Genomic DNA, 23,094 nt, shown 5'->3' with positions numbered 1-23,094 from the left:
AACGAGGGTTTAATTCCTTTATTGTTGATTGTACTCCTTTCACCAATGTGTCTATCTTAGCATTTGTTTAACATGACCCACGACTTCTATAGCCAATGTAAAGCCAAATTAAAAATCATTAGAAGCTTAAATAGCACTATTATATCTTTTTGAAAAGAAAGATTTATAGGTATTATAACAGCTTCCCCAAACCCAAAATGCCCTTTTTACCTACTCCTTTTCTAACAATAACAGTTATTACTACTTACGTTAATTTTGAGATATTCTGCTTTAATTTTTTATAGTTGTGATCAAGCAATTAGAATATAATTTTTCGGACGCATCTTTACTTTTGAAATTATCAGGATAACAACATTTCCAACGTCCATATTCAATTAACCTCTTCTCGAATTTTGTCTATTTACGAATTCAACCGATGCATTAAAGATTTGAACCTACCCTGGAAATTTCAAGTTTTTTGGTTTTTCCATTTTGTAGTAATCGTATTGACGTCTATCCTGGCGAAAATAATTGAATTTGACTAATGATTCGTAATAAGTAAGTTGAACCTTATCTTTGAGGGGATTCTTATCAAAATAATACTTTCGCTATGAGATACATACAGGGTGTTCCTAAATTGGAGGAAGGAAGAAAAATGAGAGATCGCTTGAAAAATTTCAAGCAAAAAGTGCTTCAAACATGGGCCCGGACACGTTTTGTTTTGGAGATACAGAATGTCTCTTATAAAAAAATTTTCAGGTGAGATCGGAATTCGGCTTATCAGAGATCGTCAATTTCCCTGTAAAAAGCGTTATATCTCCTGAATTATTCGCCACAGCCCCTCAAATAAAAACGTTTTTCAAACTTCAATTTCCGCTCTAAAACATAGTGAGGTTTCAAGTGCGTAGCCCACGTCCAGAAGAAGTGGCAGCTTCGGGAAAATTATCAATTTTTTCTACGAAAATTTCAGATTTTTGCCTATAATTTCTGAAATTATGTACGGATCGCCCAACTGCAAGCATTTTCGTAATCTACATAGTCGAATCAATCAATAGAATGATACAATATTCCCATGAAGTAACTTTTATTTATTCAAAAATTTTTAGGTATGGAAAATTTTACGAAAATTTTTGGACGAAAAATTTTTCAGGTGAGATCGAAATTCGGCTTATCAGAGATCGTCAATTCTGGCAATGCTCACCGATTCTTCGTATAGAGCTCCCGGTTTTGAGGAAATTTGAACTCGAAATTTGGGAAAAAATTGAGTTTCCCTCCAAAAATCGTTATATCTCCTGAATTTTTCGTCACAGACCCCTCAAACAAAAACGTTTGTCAAATATCAAGTTCCGATCTATAAGAAACTGATGTTTCAAGGGCGTAGCTCACGTCCAGGAGAAGTTGCAGCCTCGGGAATAATATCAAATTTGACAAGAAGCGCGCAGAAATGAAAACACATCAGTGATACGATATTTCACTGAATTCGCGAGTTTTTCCACAAAGAACGCACTTCTTATGTCCCATAGTGGATCAACGTTTCATATTAACTCAAAATATATTGATATAAATACCTAAATATATCATAAATTCAGAAAACAAACTTCAAGCGCGCCAAACGACGTGAAACAACCAATTACACTAGGAGAGCAAAAGTTGCCAGATCTTTGATTTCAGGAGTTAGATTCTGAAAATAATAAATATTCTGCTTATTATAAATTCGACGATTAGGAAAATATCCGATTCCAAATATTCAAATTTGCATATTTAATCGGGAACCACTCAAATGAATATATTACAATCAATATAATATACATTCATAACGATATAGTAAAATTGTCGATTTGAAAATATATCACAATCCGACAAAGTAATCTAACCATGTTGGAGACATGTAAAAATTGCGTATACTTCCTCTATCTATGTTTATTACTCTATGATAACATCAAAATCAGTGAACATAGAAGCATATGGTCTGACGATTCATTTCCTTGTGAGGTCATATTGTATAGGTCAAACAAAACAACTTTTAAGAAACAGAGTAAGACAGCATAAATATGATTGTCACGAAAAATTCGAGTCCAAGGATGCCAAAACAGCCCTTGCAGCTCACTATTTTAATGAAAAACATCAATTTAATTTTCAAGCTGTCACTGTGTTGGATGTGGAAAGTAATTATATAAAACGAAACCTTAGTGAAATGATATACATTAAACTGAATTAGACTGTTAATTGCCCAACTGACAAACAAAATTTGAGCTTAATATACAACAACATTTTGAATCTTTTCAAAAACAGATATTTAACACCGTGAATCAGGATTCCTACATTCTAACAACACATTGCAGACTCGACCTGTAGTTGAACAGGTTCAAGAATAAGGTAAACACATCAGTTTGACACTCTCATTGATGGTGACAATTTGTATTATAGAGGACGATCGATTTCATGGAAGATCACGACAAGATTCTCCTAATTGATGTTTATTTCTGTTTCAATTTGCTCAACAAGCTTATATTAAGATCTTTTATGTGGAAAATATAAGTTTCAACTTTGGTAAGGTTTTACGAGTTAATTGGTAGTGTTTTAGTTAATTCCATATTAAGATAAATAAAAACAAAAAAATCGAATCTATGAATTGTAAAATGTATTTAGATCAATATATTTTTATCATCTTTTATTGTATATGTGTGTTTAGAATTTGTTTCGAAGCAGTTTAAGAAGTTGATAATTTAGTGTTAACTGAAGAAATGATTGTACATTATTTAATCTTCGTAAATTTCTCTCTTGTATCCCTGAAGAAGTGGAAATATATCCGCGAAACGTTGGCATTAGTTGGTTTTAGTTTTGGATAACCCACTTTCCTAAAATCCTGTGAAAATCAAATACAATAGAAGCATATTCGAATCAAATTTCAATTCGATATCTAACACAGAAATGGGGTGAAAGAAGAAAAATTCAAACGATTAGGTACCTATCGTAATTTCTACCCAAACCAGATTAAATAATCCAACTACCTGACGTCAGCGTTTTTCTAGGATTTTTGATAGACAACAAAACGCCAAATCTAAGCTGTAAAAAGGGATTGTGTCGCCTTCGCCCATAAGGGAGTCAAAAAGCCACACTCCAAAATGTCGATTCGATAACCACTGTCGATGGCATTCTAGTAGGGCGCCATGAACTGATAACTGAAGTGCACACGGTGGTTGGAGTAGTCGTAAAATGCTACTTAAACATGTCTTCAACGATTTTGTCTTGTTTAATGTCGCGACTAGTTGCAGAATCTGATTGTTTACCCTCCAGATCTCGTATCTGTTGAAAGACCCTGAAAAGATCCTTCTGGTATTGTTTACTCTCATTTAGGGCATTTATTAGGGACTTGATGATGGTGCAAATGCAAGAAATGTCTAGCCAACTGTTAAGTGCTCGAGAAACACCATTATTTATTTTGTGGGGATGGCGATTAGTGGTTTTTGTTTGAGATTTTTGATTGTGGCATTTTGCTCCGTGATGATTTTCATATTGACGTTATGGAAAATTTAATATTCGAATTAGAAATTAGTTCAGCTGTAAATATGAGTTTTTCAGTAATTTTCCTTGATTTATTGCCTCAAAAATTCACGAATCATAACCACTACCACTTTTTTACTTCTATTGTTGGGTTCTTAAGGGTGTTTTTTTTAGAGCTATAGAACTTTAAATTGCAATAAAACAACGATGGATTATTCGATTGACATGAATTTTATTTATTCGCAAGATAATCTTGTGGCATTACATTTTAAATATGATTTCTGGCATATGACCGCCATGGCTGGCTCGGATGTAGTCCAATCTGGACGTCCAATTTTCGATGACTTTTTCCAACATTTGTGGCCGTATATCGGCAATAACACGGCGAATGTTGTCTTCCAAATGGTCAAGGGTTTGTGGCTTATCCGCATAGACCAATGACTTTACACAGCCCCACAGAAAGTAGTCTAGCGGTGTTAAATCACAAGATCTTGGAGGCCAATTCACAGGTCCAAAACGTGAAATTAGGCGGTCACTTAACGTGTCTTTCAATAAATCGATTGTGGCACGAGCTGTGTGACATGTTGCGCCGTCTTCTTGGAACCACAGCTCCTGGACATCATGGTTGTTCAATTCAGGAATGACAAAGTTAGTAATCATGGCTCTATACCGATCACCATTGACTGTAAAGTTCTGGCCATCATCGTTTTTGAAGAAGTACGGACCAATGATTTCACCAGCCCATAAAGCGCACCAAACAGTCAGTTTTTCTGGATGTAACGGTGTTTCGACATTCACTTGAGGATTAGCTTCACTCCATATGCGGCAGTTCAACCAGAAGTGCACATTCTTCTAGGGTCAAATTGCGTGTTTCGCGTTGCATAGCGATCGAGTGTAGAAAATCAAACGAAAGAAAAACTATTGATCACTAGAATTGATCGAGAACAACTGATTTCAGAATGGAGCCAATACATTCAAAATCTGATAATCTCATTTTTTTTTATTCCTGCTGGGAAAAAACATCTGTATTGAAGAAAAACGTTGAAAGTGGATAACATATCCATGCATGATTCTGATAAAAATAATTATCATTGAGAACACCTTCGGTTGTAGAATAAATTTGAGATTTCCATAATGTGCGTTAATTTTTTTGTGCAGTGTAGTAGTAAATATCTCTAAAGTTTTCAAGATGAATTCTAAATGGCGATTTGTTTTGCCTTCAAAATTCTCGGATTGCTTTCGAGAAAGCAGATGTTCAAATTGAATTCTTCTTCTTCTTCTCAAACCACTTATTTGTGATTTAATGGGTTCAAATTGAATTGTAATCTGTATCGTTTACTTGTCACCTCGAATGAGAAAGTATAATATAAAACTGTCAGACATATTATCTCCAAATGGTATATCAATAGGTGAGTACTATGAGTATTAACATGCAATGTGTCATACCAGTCTAATTGTTACAGACTATAAAATAGCCCATTAAATATCAATCACGAAGTTAAACAATAGATGAAAGAGATTTATGATGTGTAAAATTTAGGCTCAATTTAATTTGGCGCCAATAATTTGAAAATTAATACTGATTTCTAGCCAAACGCACTAAAATTTCAATATCATTATCTTTAGATGGTCCATTGCTTTTAACCGCAGAGGAAATTATAAAACAAATGAATGTAATTAAATATCCTTTCAATAACAGCGCATTATTTCAGATATTTAATTTGCAATATTACATTTGAAATCATAGCCACCATATTAATCTGATTCCTATCATATTTAATATACAAAAGCACTTCAACTTTTTCCATTTCACTGCAGATTTTGAACGTTGTTTATAATGAAAATATGAGGTTGTCCTAATTCAAATTGTAACATTTTGCCGATTTCTTGATATTTATTATTTGCTGTTACAGAAATGCACATGACCATATACGAAAATGTATCACAGATAGTCCTTCGACATATTCTGTGGACTAGAACACATATGACATTAACCTCCAAAAATTCAAGTTCGATTTTAGGTTGTGATGAATTTAAACAAATTTTGATTATTCTTTGATTCAGTCCCTAGATTTCTCAGAATATTTCCTACGAAAAAAACTTGGAATTGCTGAATTACACTACTATTATTTGCCACCGATTTTCAACGTGTTCTATACAGAATTGAAATGTTTTCATCAACAAAATATTCATTTCTTTCGACATTAAGGAAAAGTTTGATTTCAAATCGATGGTATTCTCATGGAAAAGCATACGACGTTATTGTTATTGGCGGGGGACACGCTGGTAGTGAAGCATGTGCTGCTGCAGCAAGAATGGGGGCCCGAACTCTTCTAATAACTCATAAGAAAGAGACTGTTGGTATGTTTTCATGGAATTTCTTCTCGTCGTTCTACAACGATGTAATTTTTAGGGGAAATGTCTTGTAACCCTTCATTTGGAGGAATAGGTAAAGGTCACCTTATTAAAGAAGTGGATGCTTTGGATGGAGTTTGTGGAAGGATATGCGATATGTCGGGAATCCAATACAAAGTTAGTAGTCGTGAAGTATTTGATTGTAATAGATGATTAATTTCTTCCTTTATGATTTCTAGATATTGAATCGTAGGAAAGGTCCTGCTGTATGGGGCTACAGAGCACAAATTGATAGAAAATTGTATAAAAGAAATATGCAAAATGAATTATTCAACAATACTCCTAACTTGGATATTTTTGTTGGGGGAGTTGAAGATCTCATAGTTGATAAGCCAAATGAGTATGAATCTAAAATTAAAAATCAACTTTCATGCAAAGGAGTTATAATGAGTGAGGTTTGAAATCATGCTAGTTTTTATATTACTAAAAATCAGTTTTTAGATGATGGGACAAAGATTTTATCTAAAAGTGTTGTTATTACAACTGGGACGTTTTTAAATGGCCATATAAATATTGGTTTGACGATAATCCCTGCTGGACGTATTGGAGATAAACCAGCAATTGGTAAAATTGAATAATTTTTGTCGATAATTTTCCTTTGAAAATTTTATCAATTTAAGGTCTCGCTAAAACTCTTTCATCTTTGGGATTGAGAATGGGAAGGCTTAAAACTGGTACACCACCGAGGCTCAAAGCTGATACCATAAATTATAATGTATGTGAACAATCAGCGGGAGATGATCCTCCTTTGCCTTTTTCTTTTATGAACGATGAAGTATGGATAAAGGTAGGTCAGATATAGTTAGTTACAACAAATCAAATATAAGTGAGGAAATTAGTAAATGTAGAAGTTGAATATTCCTAGGCAAAAGACCAATTGAACTGTCACATCACTTATACAACCCCAGGAGTAGAAAAAGTGGTGAAAGACAATTTACACGTAAATAGACATGTAATGGAAGAAATCAGAGGGCCACGATACTGTCCAAGTATCGAATCAAAAGTTCTCAAATTTGGTGGAAGGAACCATCAGGTTTGGCTTGAACCGGAAGGTTTAGATTCCGATTTAATTTATCCCAATGGACTTTCCTGCACATTACCTGCAGAATTACAAGTGGATTTAATTCATAGCATTCCTGGATTAGAAAATGCCGAAGTTGCAAGACCAGGCAGGTAATTTTGAGAGATTCGTACTTGGACTAACTGAGTGACAATGTTTCTTTACAGGTTACGGAGTCGAGTACGATTACGTTGATCCGAGAGAACTGAAGGCGAGTTTGGAATTGAAAAAGGTCGGAGGACTTTTCCTTGCGGGACAAATTAACGGAACCACCGGATACGAAGAGGCCGCAGCTCAAGGAATCGTAGCTGGCATAAACGGTGCAGCTTTTGTGAGTAAACTAGAGTCAAAATATAATGTATATTATAACATAATAATTCTCATTCACTTGTATTCATATTTTTTGGTAGGCTCTCGATAAGAGTCCCTTGATCTTGAGCAGAACTGAGAGTTACATAGGTGTTTTGATTGACGATTTGACAACGCTAGGAACTAATGAACCTTATAGAATGTTTACCTGTCGATCAGAGTTTAGATTAAGTTTGAGACCTGATAATGCCGATCAGAGGTTGACTGGCAAAGGATACGAAGCAGGATGTGTATCGAAACAAAGATACGACAAGATGAAAAAAATTGCAGAAGAGTTAAGTCATGGAATTGATTTACTTAAAGGAATCAGCAAACCTTGTTCGCATTGGAGAAAACTTCTAGATATAACGGCAGTTAAAAGCCACGCATTGAAAAGGTGAGCTGATTTATCTGTACCATATTTTGTCAATCAATATATTGTAATATTATGTTGATTCAAAAGATTTATTGTCAATTGCCTCTTAATAAGTATTAATAATTTCTGTTTTTTAAAGTGCTTTCGATATAGTGGACCTAACGAGGGGAGTTACCATTGAAAAACTATCAGAAGTCATACCAGAACTAAAACCTCTGACTTACAACAAAGAACTGTTAAATCGTCTGCATATTGAAACCATCTACGAATTCCTTACCAAAGAACAACTGGAAGAAATCAGGCAATTGAAACAGGATGAAAGCTATAAACTTCCTGAAGATTTGGACTACAATAGCAATAAGTTGCAATTGAAATTTGAAGAGAGAGAGAAATTATTAGCAGTGCAACCTCAGACTGTGAGTTGCAATTCATTGCAAGAGTTGGTGAGGTGACTGACTTAACGATTATTTTTCAGATTGCTGCAGCTAGCAGAATACCTGGTGTTACTCCAACATCTATAATCAGATTATTGCAGTTTGCGAAGAAAGAATACTCTGTTGAAAACAATTAAATCATTAATTATTGTTATGTACAAAAATTATTCCATAAGTGTCATCTATGTAAAATATAAGTATATAAGATAAACCTTTTTGTCTTATTTAATTATTATTTTTCAAATTGCCACAGCAAGCAGAATACCTTAACATCTATTATCAGATTATTGCAGGTTGCGAAGAAGGAAAAATTTAATTCATTAATTATTCCATAAGTGTCATGTGTGTAAAATATATAAACCTTTTCTTCTGCCATTTTTCTTTTATTGGTTTATTATTGTCAATAATTAAACTTTGAGGAAAAAAAATAACATTTTCCTGAAAATTTCACAGTTTTTGAATATGTAGAATCCAAAAATTGAATAAAAAAAATATAAGTTGGTCCTCTTTCCAAAGTTATTGTTGTGAAATGTAAGAACTTTTTGCATGAAATTAGATACAAATCAGTAGCTATAACAAATTGATCCTCCTAGTCCATGAATATCAAGAACGACAAATCAAGGGAAATTAAATGAAGAATATATGTAAAAAAATTATCATGAAATTGTAAACATGTATTACTACGGTGAAACTGAATACAGTTCCTAGCAACTATTGTATCGGAATATTTGTATTTTTATCATTTTTTTCCATATTATCCTTTTAACCTCTGGAGAAATATGTTAAAGTTCGAAGATAATGTAATTTGACATTTTTTTAAATTTTGTGACCTCTTTTTCTTAATGAATTTTGATATTCTACAGGGAATCAATAAACCATAGTTCAAAATTTACAGTCTTATTTTATAGTAAATGGCAAATTCTCGATTGATAAAATAAAACAAAATTAACACATATATTGATCAAACAAATTTCCTTCAAGGTAACTACCTTATTATCGTACCAGCCTGTACTCAAAGCTCAAAATTAAATCAGAACAACATATTTTTCACAATAATGGCTGATAATCAGTTGGAAGAAAATCAAGAAAGTTATAATAATGAAGTTGATTCTTTATTCACAGTTGAGGAAGAAGAAGGTCAGTTAAATTTTTTGTTGAAAAATAATTCTTGTTTAAAACACAAAGCTATAAAAGAATTCGATATCACACAGTTTAACTCTAGTTATCAAAGGAATACGAAATGTCGAGTATGCATGTTTCTAAATTCAATGAAAAAAAAATTCGTCAAATGTGACATTGAAAATGTCCGTTTGATTTTCGGAAAATGGACGATACTTTTTCTCAAAGCACTCAACAGACTGAAGATTATTCCATACCACCCCCACCATCTTTGAAAAAGGAATTAGCTGAAGATGTAGACTCCTTATTTTCGCTAGACAAAGAAGGTGCTTTTACACTATACCTACCAAACAAGTATTGATATGATGTTGAAGGCTTTTGAACAGAGTTTTGAAATTTCACGTTGTCTAGTCTGCTTATTGACCTTTTGGAAGCGTTTAGAAACATCTAAAAATGCCTACCGTAGTTGTAGGCGATAAATCAAACGAAAAACCTATTTACAAATATGATTCCTTGAATAAAATCCGGATATTATTTTTTCCAGAAAGAGTGGTTACTGTTAGATCTCCGTCAGAATGTGAACAAGAGAGTGGAATCGAATATGAACCGGAAGATTTAGAAAAACTTATTGAATTCGTGAAGGATTTCACAACGTTGTATGATCTGAGACCTGAAGATTGGAATTTCGAACATGACAATATTATAGCTGAGTTTTTCATCAATGTAAATGAACCTCTGATGACGATCTACTTCATACAGAATGAACTACAAGTAACACTTGGTAAGATGAACTATCTGGTAAATCAACATGTAAAAAGATGACCTCTTCACAGTACCTACCGCTACTGTGTCCATTTGAGTATTTTTTTAGCACACCTTTATTTATAGGAGTACCAGAAGCCCCCTTTCTGGACGCCACCTACTTTTACCGCAAACCTCAGCAAGTTTTCACCGTTGACAACTTCCACGACTCTATCAACTTCGGCACCTTGGACAGCAACATAGAAGGCTGCCTATTGGCTGTGATGCAAAACGTTTACGCCCCCGTATTCTTTGCCACCACCCATTGGCCTGACAGCGTTAAAAACGATTTTGGGCACAAGCTGCACATGTTCCTTGCCAAGCTGACAGACCTGCATCACAAGCTGTTCGGTCTTACGGTTCTTTACATACCTCACGAAAGCATGAACCTGCAGATAGAGGTCGCTAGTAAGGATAAAGAGCTGGTGAAGAGGTTAGAGGGTATTGTGGTGTATTGGACCAAGCAGGTGAGGGTAGGCTTGCAGGATCAAGACCAGACTACCCCTGAGGACTTGCTGGTTCCTACCGATGAGATTCAATTCTGGAAGTACAGATGTGAGTCGAGGATGTCTCATTTGCCATTTGGTGTTACTAACTGTAATTCTATATTTTTGCAGATAAGAATTTGAGAGGATTGAATTATCAACTGGAGAACAAAGGGTTGAAGCAAGTCTGCGACATACTAACAGCAGTGCAATCGACCTACGTAAGGCAGTTTCTGGTGTTGGTGGATGAAATTAAACACAACGTCGATGAAGCAAAATCCAACATAGAGTTCCTGCAGGTTTTGCGCGAACCCTGCATGTTGCTGAACGATGCTGATGACCCAAGCAAGATTCCCGATTATATCCCAGATATTCTACAGTTGGTCAGGTTCATCTGGTTGAATAGTCCTTATTACAACACTCCAGATAAAATAACTCTACTCTGTCGAGCTATTAGCAATCAGATCATCATCCAATGTACTGACTTCATCAATCTGGACTATGTTTTTGAAGAGAAGGCCACGAAGAAGGCTATCGATATGTTTAATACTTGCATCGACTGTCTTACTCAATATATAAAACTGTATGTGCTGGTAAGTAAATAAGGGTGTTTTTTTTTTAAGCTATAGAACTTTAAATTGCAATAAAACAACGATGGATTATTCGATTGACCTGAATTTTATTTTTCCGCAAGATAATCTTGTGGCATTACATTTTAAATATGATTTCTGGCATATGACCGCAACGGCTAGCTCGGATGTAGTCCAATCTGGACGTCCAATTTTCGATGACTTTTTCCAACATTTGTGGCTGTATATCGGCAATAACAGATCTTGGAGGCCAATTCACAGGTCCAAAACGTGAAATTAGGCGGTCACCAAACGTGTCTTTCAATAAATCGATTGTGGCACGAGCTGTGTAACTTGTTGCGGCGTCTTGTTGGAACCACAGCTCCTGGACATCATGGTTGTTCAATTCAGGAATGAAAAAGTTAGTAATCATGGCTCTATACCGGTCACCATTAACTGTAACGTTCTGTCCATCATCGTTTTTGAAGAACTACGGACCAATGATTCCACCAGCCCATAAAGCGCACCAAACAGTCAGTTTTTCTGGATGTAACGGTGTTTCGGCATACACTTGAGGATTAGCTTCACTCCAAATGCGGCAGTTTTGTTTGTTGACGTAGCCATTCAACCAGAAGTGCGCTTCATCGCTAATGGACGTAGTGCGCGATACGTATTCCGCACAGAACCATTATTTTCGAAATAAAATTGCACTATTTGCAAGCGTTGTTCAGGCGTGAGAGTATTCATGATGAATTGCCAAACCAAACTGAGAATAAATCACTTGACAGCTGTTGAATCGGTCGCCATCTTGAACAGTTATGCCAACTTAAAGTTATATACCTCGAAAACAAACACCCGTTATAATGTGGTAGGAACTTCTGGCCCATAAATTGAACTAGTAGCACCTAAAGATGCATTGTAATTCACTTGTATTTCTGTTTGAGCTAGATATCCGAGTCACATACGATGTTTGGCGATAAACCTTGGAAATTGAACACTGCTCCAATCTTCAATCATGTTGATTCTCTGATTCAACGCTGCAAAGATATGATAGAAGTCTGCGAATCTATGATGACTTTCGGGAGATTCGATGAAACAGAAGTATTGCCAAAACCTACGTTTGGTGGTTCCAGAGGACAAGAATTCGAGAGTTGGGTAGATAAGATAGAGATCATGTTCAATAACAGCTTAGCAGAGGTGGAAAAGGTGAGTGTAGAATTGGCCCGAGAATTTTAAGTATGATCTTTATGGGCTAAGATTCTTGGTCTCAAATAGCTAAAAGTAATTTCCCTGTAATATTGAGTTTTCCTTTACAATCAGAAACGTACAATTATCTTCGACGTGCAAGTGGCAGATTGGTATGACGAAATTTTGAAGTTCAGGGGTAAGATGAAGGACATCGAGGTGGTGATGGAAAATTTGACCAACGCCGTCTTCGACGAGGTGGCCAACGTGGAAGAGGGAATAGAGAGTCTGGCAGCTATGTTCAATTACTCCAAGAGGAAGACGCTATACTCATTGTTCGAAAGCAAAACCGTATTTGTGAGTGATCAATTTAATTTTTTGCACTTTATAGTGCAATAAAAATTTAGTTTTTCATTGCACGTCGTGTGCAATAAACAATTGACAAGGAGATGCCCTTTTCTAAGTGCAAAAAACATAAGTTTAACTTTATTGGACTATATTCAGTGCACCAAATAACTTCTTTATTGCATTAGTGCAATTTATTCAATTGCAATAATTTCTTTATTGCACTTTGTCATTTTTATACTACAATAAAATGCTAATTGGATGTCTCGTGCAGTTTACACTTAATTTTTCTAACGCGGCACATAAAAATTTGGCTTACAACTTGCAGAAATTGTTGATGGTACGTTTCGTGCAATAAACATATAGTAGTCCATGTGGCAAAACTAACTACTTTATTGCTTTATTGCAAAATTCTTTTTATTGCGCTCATTTGTGCTACTACACAGCGTAGAAAAAATATTGGATGCAATTCATACAGACATTTTTTATTGCACGTTGTGTGCTATAAACATGCAATAACCAAGAAGATGCCTTTTCCTACGTGTAAAAAACACAAGTTTAACTTTATTGAAATATATTCAGTGCACAAAATAACTTCTTCATTGCACTAGTGCAATTTATTTGATTGCAATAATTTCTTAATTGCACATTATTTCAATACTATAAAAAAGTGCTAATTGAATATTTCGTGCAATAAACACTTAATTCTTGCATTTTCTGCATAAACAGCTATTTTTCGAATCTTGTGTTCAGGTTTATCAGATGTTCAGGCAAGAGATTCAAGACATCAAACAGGATCTTATCGATGAAGGTGAACAACATCCCTCTCGTCTACCTTTTTATGCTGGCAGGGCAATGATCAGTCGTATGAAGAAGAATCGCCTGGTTATCATCAAGAAGGTGGGTGCATTTCTTCCCAATGCAATAGAACTGTGTTAATGTGATTTTATGGACCAATTTCCATTTCAGTTGTTCGACGAAGCCAAATGGCTGATGCCCTGCAGCTTGGCTCCTGAAATTTTCTCCCAGTATGAAAAATTGGTAGCATCAATTGACGACAGAGTTCTGAACTTGTTCAGGAAATGGTTGGACAGTATAGGCGAAGGTTTGCCTGAAAGACTGAACAGATCATTGATGGTGAAAAGCCCTAGCCGATTTGGTCTTCTTGAGTGCAACATCGATAGGTAGTAGAGGTCTCCATACATACTCGGTTCATTCTATAATGAAAGTTATTTTCAGGGTGCTGTTGAAGGTTTTCCACGAGGCCAAATACTGGGAGTCTCTTGGCTACGAAATACCAACTTACGTCAACTCTGTCTACCAGAAATCTAAAACGATCAGGATTATATATGAGAGTGTACTTGCCGTGGTATTGGATTACAATAAGATACTGACTTCTCTTTCTGACGAGGAGAGACTGCTCTTTAGACCGATCATTTCAGCTGTGGAGAAGAAAATATCACCAGGGTTATCTAAGTTGACTTGGGGAGCTGACGTTGGTGATGAATACATCGAAGAGTGCAGTAATAATACAGCTGAAGTAAGTGAAGGTGCTTTGAAGCCATTCTAAGGTACAGGTTATGAGAGAATTAAGAATTAGAGAGCCTAGTCCTCTCTATTTGAGGTTTTGGTCGATTTGGAAGGCTTTCACCACTCAACAGCACTCTCTTTGAGACTCGAGACTGGAAGTGATGCATCCACGTTTCTTCTTCTGCTGTTTTGATCAGCGGAGAGCAAGCGCGGCAACCATTTTTGGCAAAGCTTTCTCATAGACAGATTCCATCAGATAATTCTGTTTCCTTTCCATAAAGGTGAACTTATTTTTTTTCAGCTGCAAATTTTCGTGGATACCTACAAAACTTGCAACCTGAAAATAGTATCAATCTGCGAGAAGATCTGCGATACGCCACTGATAAACCTCACATCAAATTACGCCTTCGAGCTGGAAGAACTACAGAAAGAGCTGAACTCTTACATGGCCAAAACTATAGATAAGCTTGTCGGTTACTATGAAGAGATAATCGAGTATTTGATTGTGGTCTTCGAAGGATTCGAGAATCATATGACTGCGGTAAGGAGTGGATCTAGTTTTGTGTCTTGTAGGTTTAGCTTTGAGGTTTTTAGATGGCGAATCAATGGATCAAGTATATCAACAATTTCGACAAACTGGTGGAAAAAGCGCTTAGAGTTTGCTGTAAAAATTCTTTAGAGACTATGTATGAAGCGGTACATGGTGATGACATCACTGGTCCAAACCCGTTGCTCAAGTTGATAGTTAATTTGAAAGAGAATACGGTAAGTAATGCAACTGGAATTGTATCTTGCCTTATAATTTTTTCATATCTATGTATTATATCACTAGAAACTGTAGCTACTTGTCAATGTAGAACAGAATATTGTCAGTGCTTCTCTTGTTCAGCTTCTATTGATTTACTGAGTAGTAAATGATTATTTTCCCCAGATATCTTTCGATCCAGGACTGACAGATGTAGCAGGAGTAATTTCCAGTATCCTTCCAACGATGGTCGAAAATCTAAGATCTGTTCCTCGTCTGAACGACAAGTTTCACGTTGCTGCGACTCAATTTACCCCATTCTTCATGATTATAGAAGAGGATAAGGAGTGCATGAGGCTTCAAGAACTTTTGAACGAAGGTGGCTTTCAATTCAAACTTTCTGCGTTCTGACATGAACAAAAATTCTTTTTCAGAGGTTATGATCAACGCTGGCAACATCCACGAGTACATGAAGATCTGGGAACCCTTCCGTGACTTATGGGAGATAGACAAGGACAAGTTCATCCAGAAATACGAATCCAAGAATCCCAACGCAGCCTCCTTCGATGCAAACATGGGCAGATACACAGAGTTCGCGAACAACGTCCAAATGCAAGAGACGGTGGTGCCAGTTCACTTCAGTCTTATCAACTCTGACCTTTTGAAGAGGGCCATTATAGAACACTGCATCAAGTGGCAGGAGAAACTTGCTGAGCTGCTGTTGAAGATGACTGTGAAGAAAATACATCATGTTCACGCCTACGTACAAGAGAACACCCTAAAGTATGTTGGAAGCCTTGGCAAATGTTCTCAGATGCGGGGTTTTCGAATAGAGATGATATTGTTTCGAATATTCTACTTTACAATATTCCAGATAATAATACAAAGGAATCAAGGGAATATTGAACGTTACAAGAGCCAATCTATATTGAATTCTAGAAACATATCTTCCCTATTGGAAAACCCATCTGAATTCACTGTTTTCTTCCAATATGTTATTTCCACAGGATCATGCAAGAGCCAAAAACCCTGAAGGAGATGCAAGATGCCATACTGCTACTCAGAAAATTGAAATCTGAGGTTCCAGACGAGGTAGCTGTGTTTCCGACCATAACAGAACAGATGGAAGTTTTGGACAAATTCAGAGTGGCAGTACCTGACGATATCAGGCAGTTGGAAAAGCAGATATCGACGACATGGGCTGAGTACATGGAAGCTCTGGATGAAGCTGAGAAAATGCTCGGATATTCTCAGGTAGTAATAGAGGAATGTCTGAGGAACGGGCAGGAGATTATCTGAGTTCAGCCCTTCCCTACATATCTTTTTTTTTATTATTTATTTTTCATTTTTGATGATATCCAGGATCTACTATAGATCCCTGGTTTGGTGGTTCAAAATTAAAAAGATGGCAACTAAATTAACACAATCTTAGAGTCTGGATTATCGTCTATTTATAAGCTACAAAATAGCATTACAGCTGTTATGGAGTTGTTGGCATGAAGAGGTTCCACTTCTATACTAGACTAGCATAAAGCTACGTCGATGGAGTTCAGGGAAACTTGATACTAAAATGATCGCAAGTTCTCTGTAGTAATGAAATGTTTACTATCCAATTCTGGATCCTCATAATGAGTAGATCCTTCGACAAAAGACTGTAAATGATGAACAAACAAATAACCAATACTTGCATATCACAATGCATGAAATAATTGATGCCACAAGATAACTTAACTAACACTATCAAAGAGTCTTGTCACTGATAGTTCTGGAGACCAACCTTGACAACCTCTACAGAAGAGACCTAGCTGAGGTTACTCAACTCAATAACAGACATTAAGACAGCCATAAAAGGGTCTCAACAAATATCCACGTGACATTTTCATCAATCGAGGATTCACACAGAACTTATTCTCCGATTTTAACATTTTCAATGTGTTTTCTAAGGACACTTTCAAGAACTCTCTACTGGAAAGTGCACAATCCCTGCGAACTGAAGCAGCTCAAATGATGGACGAATTTTTGGTCAAAGGACCCTTCGGAGCTGACATCAATCCCAAGGACGCTTTGGCGTATATTGCTAATATGAAGGAGATCATAGCTAGGATGAGGGAGAACGAAGATCAGCTGCGTAAAGATCTGGCCATTTTCGGTTTGAGCCTACCAGACTGTGAGGAGCTTACCAGGCTGGAGAAGGTATGTTGATATACATTTCTTCTTTACAACTGCAACTGTTTTTCCTCTCATTCTTTTAGGAAATCGCAACGTTGGAGCTGGTATGGCAACTTGCAGACGAATGGGAGACAGCTTGGGAGAAATACAGAGACGGCATCTTCTGGGAGATTGAGACTGAAGAGATGGAGGAAAAGGCCCAAACGCTCTTCAGAAAACTGACCCGTTTGTCCAGGGAACTCAAGGAGAAAAAGTACATAAACCAATACATACAGGATGCTCCACAGCTAGCTCATACATCCTAACCTTTAAAAGCAGTGACGCACCCTAGAAAATCGAATGGGTTCTTCCCTTTCTCAATTGGCCTTTTTGCAGTTGGGACATAGTCGAGAGCACCCGTTTGAAGGTTGACGCCTTTAGGAGGACCCTGCCCTTGTTGTCCGATCTGAAGAACCCGGCCATGAGGCCCAGACATTGGGATAGGGTCAGGTCAGCCATGAACAAAGAGTTCGACGAGAATTCTCCGGATTTCAACATGGGAGCCATTTTTGCTATGGAGTTTCATCGATTTGCAGACGATATCAATGAAATATCCAATGCAGCCACCATGGAACTGCAGATAGAGAGGGGTTTGATCGCCATTGCCGAAACGTGGAAAAGTATGGCCATAGAAGTGATACCTCATAGGGATAAGGGTCTATACAGGTAAAGAAAACTTCTTCTCTATCCTTTTGATAGCCTTATTATTATTATTTGAACTGGGGTCGTTTTGGTTCGGTAAACCTTCCGGGAACTGCGACCATGCAGATCTTTTGTTCACTACCCTACTCATTCATAGAAACCCAGGGGGGTCGTCAACGACGTTAATAAAACTGACAACCTCCTTAGGGGCCTTGGCCGTTACCTCTCTGATATCCAGGACCGGCTTACCCATGTGAATGGTTCTTAGGCCAGCCAGCTCTGGACACTTGCATAACAAGTGTTCGGCTGTTTCTGCTTCCGATCCACAGAGCCTGCAAATCTCGTCTGCTGACTTTTCCACACGGTACAAATGATGTTTGTACCGACAGTGCCCCGTCAGCAGTCCCACCATCACCCGAAGCTCTGCTCGCGACAGCTTCAGGAGCTTTTTGGCGTAGGTGGGTGAAATCTTCACGAATTTCTTTGCCTGAGCAAGTCTAGGAGTGTTAGTCCAGTGGATTGTCCTACTGTTCAACTCCCATAGCTGAACCGCAGCTTTGTATTGGTCTTTTCCTATCCCACAGAAAGACTCAGGTCCAGCAGGTCTTAACCTTGATGTACTTTTTGCAAGTTCATCCGCTCTTTCGTTTCCTTCAACCCCACAGTGCCCTGGTACCCATAGTGGAGTCACCTTATTTCCTCTTGCCAGTTGCTTTATGGTGTTACGGCACTCCTAAGTCTGCAAAGACCCCTGACAACACGATTCCAGGGATCTCAGCGTGGTTTGGCTGTACGTGGTGATGTAGATATGCGCCCCCTTGAGGTTCATTTTGAGACACTCCTGGGCGCATACATAAACAGCCATTATCTCGGTCTGTACTTCCCAGGGCTTTAGAGATCCTCAGTTTAGATCCATATATCCCAATGCCGGTGCCCTTCTCTGTTTTTGATCCATCTGTGAACCATATGGATGACTTTTTGTCCAGACGATTTACGAGACTTATTGCACTAGGACGGTTATTTATAACCGTTTCAAAGGGCGTTTCAAAATCGTAGGTAGTTGGCATAATATCTGATGGTTTTGCGAGGAGGTTTGAATCTAGTTGATTCAGTATCCTCATATGTCCAACCCAGTTTCCAGGAAGGAGTTTTCCATTGAGGGAAATTCTTATTGCTTCGAGCAGACTATATTTCCTCACATGTAGGTGTAAGGGAGGCATTTTGATAGCCTTAGATTGTTTTCTCCCATTTTTTTCATCTGTTATGTTCTCTCCTTCTTGAAAGATATTCACCATCAAACGTATCTTCAATATTTCAGAATAAAATCCGTGGAAGAGGCCTTTTCAACTCTAGACGAAAACATGGTGCAGCTCTCCACAATGAAGAGTACCAGATTCGTTGAACCATTCCAAAAGGAAGTCGATTTTTGGGAGAAGACACTCACGTACATAATAGAAACCCTAGAGATTGCTCTCATCGTCCAAAGACAGTACCTATACCTCGAGGTGGATAGTTACCACCTTTTCCATAAAGTACTTGACGAATCATCACTTGTTTCCAGAACATTTTCTTCGGTGAAGACATCCGTAAGCAGCTACCGAAAGAATCTGAAGATTTCGAGAGGATCTCCAACGACTGGAGGGATATAACCATCAACATATACGAGGCAGGTACAGCTCTTAAAGCAACGCACTACAAACCTCCGCCTTATCTTTTCAACAAGCTGACTAAGATGAACGACAAGCTAGAATTGATACAGAGGGCTTTAGAACGCTACTTGGAGACCAAACGTTACGTATTTCCCAGATTCTACTTCATATCCAACGATGATATGTTGGAAATACTGGGAAATGGAAAGAAACCCGAAGCTATACAACCACACTTGAAGAAACTGTTCGATAACTTGACAAAAATAAAAATTCAAAAGGTAATACACTGCGCAAAAGAATTAACGCACATTATGGAAATCTCAAATTTATTCTACAACTGAAGGTGTTCTCAATGATAATTATTTTTATCAGAATTATGCATGCATATGTTATCCACTTTCAACGTTTTTCTTCAATACAGATGTTTTTTTCCAGCAGGAATAAAAAAAGATGAGATTATCAGATTTTGAATGTATTGGCTCCATTCTGAAATCAGTTGTTCTCGATCAATTCTAGTGATCAATAGTTTTTATTTCGTTTGATTTTCTACGCTCGATCGCTATGCAACGCGAAACACTCAATTTGACCCAAGAGGAATGTGCCCAAGCGGCAGTTTTGCGAGAAGAAGGGTGAACATACACAAGAATTGCAGAATGGTTTGGAGTTTCCCATACAAGTGTGTCCAGAATGTTGCAGCGATTCAGGGAGACAGGTATGAATGTCCGAAGACAAGGACAGGGTAGACCACGAAGGGCGCGTTTGGATTTTGCGAGAGAGCATATCCATTGGGAAGAGGCTGATTGGAAAAGAGTTCTCTTCACATATGAGTCTAGATTCTGTTTCTACCATTGTGGAAGATATGCTCAGTGTACTCTTTCCCAATCAGCCTCTTCCCAATGGATATGCTCTCTCGCAAAATCCAAACGCGCCCTTCGATGAGCTGGGGTAAGAGCTGGGCCTCTTGCCGCGACACGAGTCCTTAAATCATATTCTCTGAGGCGATTTCTTATTGTCTGAGTGCTAATTTGCACCCCATGAGTTTGCTCAAGCTGATTTTGAAGGAGGCGAGCGGTTGCAAACCGTTGTCTCAACGAAGAAACTCTCAAGTAACGTTCTTGAGTGGCAGTTGTTACCCGTGGTCTACCCTGTCCTTGTCTTCGGACATTCATACCTGTCTCCCTGAATCGCTGCAACATTCTGGACACACTTGTATGGGAAACTCCAAACCATTCTGCAATTCTTGTGTATGTTCACCCTTCTTCTCGCAAAACTGCCGCTTGGGCACATTCCTCTTGGGTCAAATTGCGTGTTTCGCGTTGCATAGCGATCGAGTGTAGAAAATCAAACGAAAGAAAAACTATTGATCACTAGAATTGATCGAGAACAACTGATTTCAGAATGGAGCCAATACATTCAAAATCTGATAATCTCATCTTTTCTTATTCCTGCTGGGAAAAAACATCTGTATGGAAGAAAAACGTTGAAAGTGGATAACATATGCATGCATAATTCTGATAAAAATAATTATCATTGAGAACACCTTCAGTTGTAGAATAAATTTGAGATTTCCATTATGTGCGTTAATTCTTTTGCGCAGTGTACTTCTTGGTTTATTGTTTTCTTTTGCTTTATATCCACACTGCGTTGCAGAATGTTGGAATAAACAAACTAGAAGGTGTCAACATGTATTCAGACGATGGTGAGGAGATGGTCCTGGCGAAGAGTGTAATTTTGGAGGGGGCAGTAGAGCTGTGGTTGGTAGACCTTGAGAAATCGATGAGGTTAACTCTGAAGAACGAGTTCAAGCCTTGCCGAAGTGCTCTGAAGAAGATGTTGAGTAAGAGAGATAAGTGGTTGATGACTTATTGTGGTCAACTTTGTAATGCTTGCAGTCAGGTGAAGAAGAGTAACAAAAACAAAATAAATTTATAACAAAAAGCTACATTTTCCAGATACAATGGACCACTGATTGTACTAGAGCTTTGGTGCACGCTAAAATAATGGAAAGTAAGAAACCTCTCAAACGTCTTAGAAGGAAACAAAACCAAGTATTAGGCAAACTCTCCGAACTTAGTAGAAGAGATTTAACGAAAATTCAAAGACTGAAGACTAACGCTCTGATCACAATAGAGATACACAGCCGAGATGTTATCGACAGAATGTACAAAGCAAGTAAGTACAAGATAAATCCTCCACTGAAAAAGATCGAATGATCTGTTCAGATTGCAGGGATACAAATTCTTTCGAATGGTTCTCCCAACTGAGGTTCTATTGGGATAGGGACGTTGATGATTGCGTTATCAAACAGACCAACACGTCTTTCTGGTATGGGTATGAGTATAACGGCAATTCTGGCAGGCTTGTCATCACTCCATTGACCGATAGGTGAGTTGATGTGAAACTGAATGATCTGAATGGACTAGTTTTTATTTTTTTTATTAAGGGTCAATTCTAAAAATTTAAGTAAAATGAAACAAAAATGTGGAAGAATCATTTAAATATCTCTAGAAATGAAAAAGTTATGGGACTTTGAAGTTGCGCTTGGAAGAATAATTTCATAGTACGTGTAAGTGGCGTGACGTCACACACTAGACGACTGGTATTCGCAGAGTGCTTACGAATTCATTGGTGTACAATCACTTGTGCCGTTCGTGTCGTGTTTTGTTCGTTACAAGATGGCTGAAATAACTTACTATATACATACATATAAATTACTTTTTTCTCTTTTTACTTTTAACTCCTCACATAAATATGTTTTGCCATTGATAGACTTCAACAACCAGTACTCAACTACAAACTGTTTATGAAACGTTTTTTAAATAAATCATCGTTATAAGTTGAACCATGATGAAGCAAACTCAAAAGTAGATACTTGAAAAGTTTAACTCCTTTTATTTCAGCACTGACATAAGATGGATTTGAAGAAGAAAACTCCATCACTGCGAATATATCTATTTTAGGCAAATTGTCACTTTGTCCTTTCACGAAGCCTTCTTCCATTATGGTGACATAAAAACAAAACTCGAGTTAAAACTACACTGTACAACTACAAACGGCGCGAGAGCCTTGGCGCGGCTAAGTATTTAAACGTAATTTATGGTGTAGCGATCACAGGCAAGTGCCGTGACGTCACAGACCAAAGACGTTCCGCGCTGAAATACGTAAATTTAAATAATCTATTTCTCAGTCATTTATTGATGGATTTTCAAAATTTTTTCACTGATTTATCAGTTTTGCTCTATATTTCAATTATATCGTGTCAAATATAGTATTATCAACATCACTAAACTAGTCCATTCCATGAAATCTACACTCATAATTTTTCAGGTGCTACATCACGTTGACAACTGCTCTCCACCTGTATAGAGGTGGAAGCCCCAAAGGACCTGCTGGTACCGGTAAAACGGAAACTGTTAAGGACCTTGGAAAAGCAATGGGCATGTGGGTGATTGTGAACAATTGTTCTGAAGGTTTGGACTATAAGAGCATGGGCAAATGCTTCTCTGGATTGGCTCAGACTGGAGCATGGGGTTGCTTCGACGAATTCAACAGGATCAACATTGAAGTGTTGTCTGTGGTCGCCCAGCAGATTCTGTCGATTTTGAGCGCCATTGCCCAGAAGATGAAGAGGGTTGTGTTTGAAGGTGAAGATCTTTTTGTTAAGCTGAGATGAGTATCGATTGGATGAAGGGTTTGTCTT

General features: G+C 37.4%; 2 protein-coding genes across 2 annotated transcripts in view; both read left to right on the top strand.

Moving 5' to 3' along the window:
• Positions 1-5,451: 5,451 nt before the first annotated feature.
• Positions 5,452-8,327, top strand: LOC123680599 (protein MTO1 homolog, mitochondrial). Its single transcript, XM_045618580.1, has 10 exons — positions 5,452-5,844; positions 5,897-6,015; positions 6,078-6,288; positions 6,340-6,462; positions 6,519-6,685; positions 6,764-7,067; positions 7,126-7,289; positions 7,369-7,703; positions 7,822-8,098; positions 8,158-8,327. Exons 1-10 carry the CDS (start codon positions 5,652-5,654, stop codon positions 8,251-8,253), a joined length of 1,989 nt encoding a protein of 662 aa, XP_045474536.1. The 5' UTR covers positions 5,452-5,651; the 3' UTR covers positions 8,254-8,327.
• A 1,078-nt stretch (positions 8,328-9,405) lies between these two features.
• The window catches only part of LOC123679924 (dynein axonemal heavy chain 2), a 39,173-nt gene continuing 25,484 nt past the window's right edge, over positions 9,406-23,094 (top strand). Inside the window, exons 1-23 of the mRNA XM_045617491.1 lie at positions 9,406-9,561; positions 9,780-10,016; positions 10,124-10,591; positions 10,654-11,114; positions 12,039-12,296; positions 12,411-12,632; positions 13,374-13,520; positions 13,590-13,804; positions 13,860-14,160; positions 14,452-14,691; positions 14,745-14,915; positions 15,082-15,274; positions 15,330-15,678; positions 15,903-16,149; positions 16,840-17,088; positions 17,148-17,317; positions 17,440-17,769; positions 19,064-19,250; positions 19,307-19,672; positions 21,045-21,290; positions 21,347-21,566; positions 21,617-21,779; positions 22,722-23,038. Of these exons, the coding sequence (XP_045473447.1) occupies positions 9,441-9,561; positions 9,780-10,016; positions 10,124-10,591; positions 10,654-11,114; positions 12,039-12,296; positions 12,411-12,632; positions 13,374-13,520; positions 13,590-13,804; positions 13,860-14,160; positions 14,452-14,691; positions 14,745-14,915; positions 15,082-15,274; positions 15,330-15,678; positions 15,903-16,149; positions 16,840-17,088; positions 17,148-17,317; positions 17,440-17,769; positions 19,064-19,250; positions 19,307-19,672; positions 21,045-21,290; positions 21,347-21,566; positions 21,617-21,779; positions 22,722-23,038 (5,878 nt within the window). The 5' untranslated portion in view covers positions 9,406-9,440. The remainder of the gene's footprint in view (positions 9,562-9,779; positions 10,017-10,123; positions 10,592-10,653; positions 11,115-12,038; positions 12,297-12,410; positions 12,633-13,373; positions 13,521-13,589; positions 13,805-13,859; positions 14,161-14,451; positions 14,692-14,744; positions 14,916-15,081; positions 15,275-15,329; positions 15,679-15,902; positions 16,150-16,839; positions 17,089-17,147; positions 17,318-17,439; positions 17,770-19,063; positions 19,251-19,306; positions 19,673-21,044; positions 21,291-21,346; positions 21,567-21,616; positions 21,780-22,721; positions 23,039-23,094) is intronic.

Source organism: Harmonia axyridis, chromosome 5 (genome assembly GCF_914767665.1).
Source record: "Harmonia axyridis chromosome 5, icHarAxyr1.1, whole genome shotgun sequence".
Classification (NCBI taxonomy): Eukaryota; Metazoa; Arthropoda; class Insecta; order Coleoptera; family Coccinellidae; genus Harmonia; species Harmonia axyridis.
This window is presented reverse-complemented; position numbering and strand designations above follow the sequence as displayed.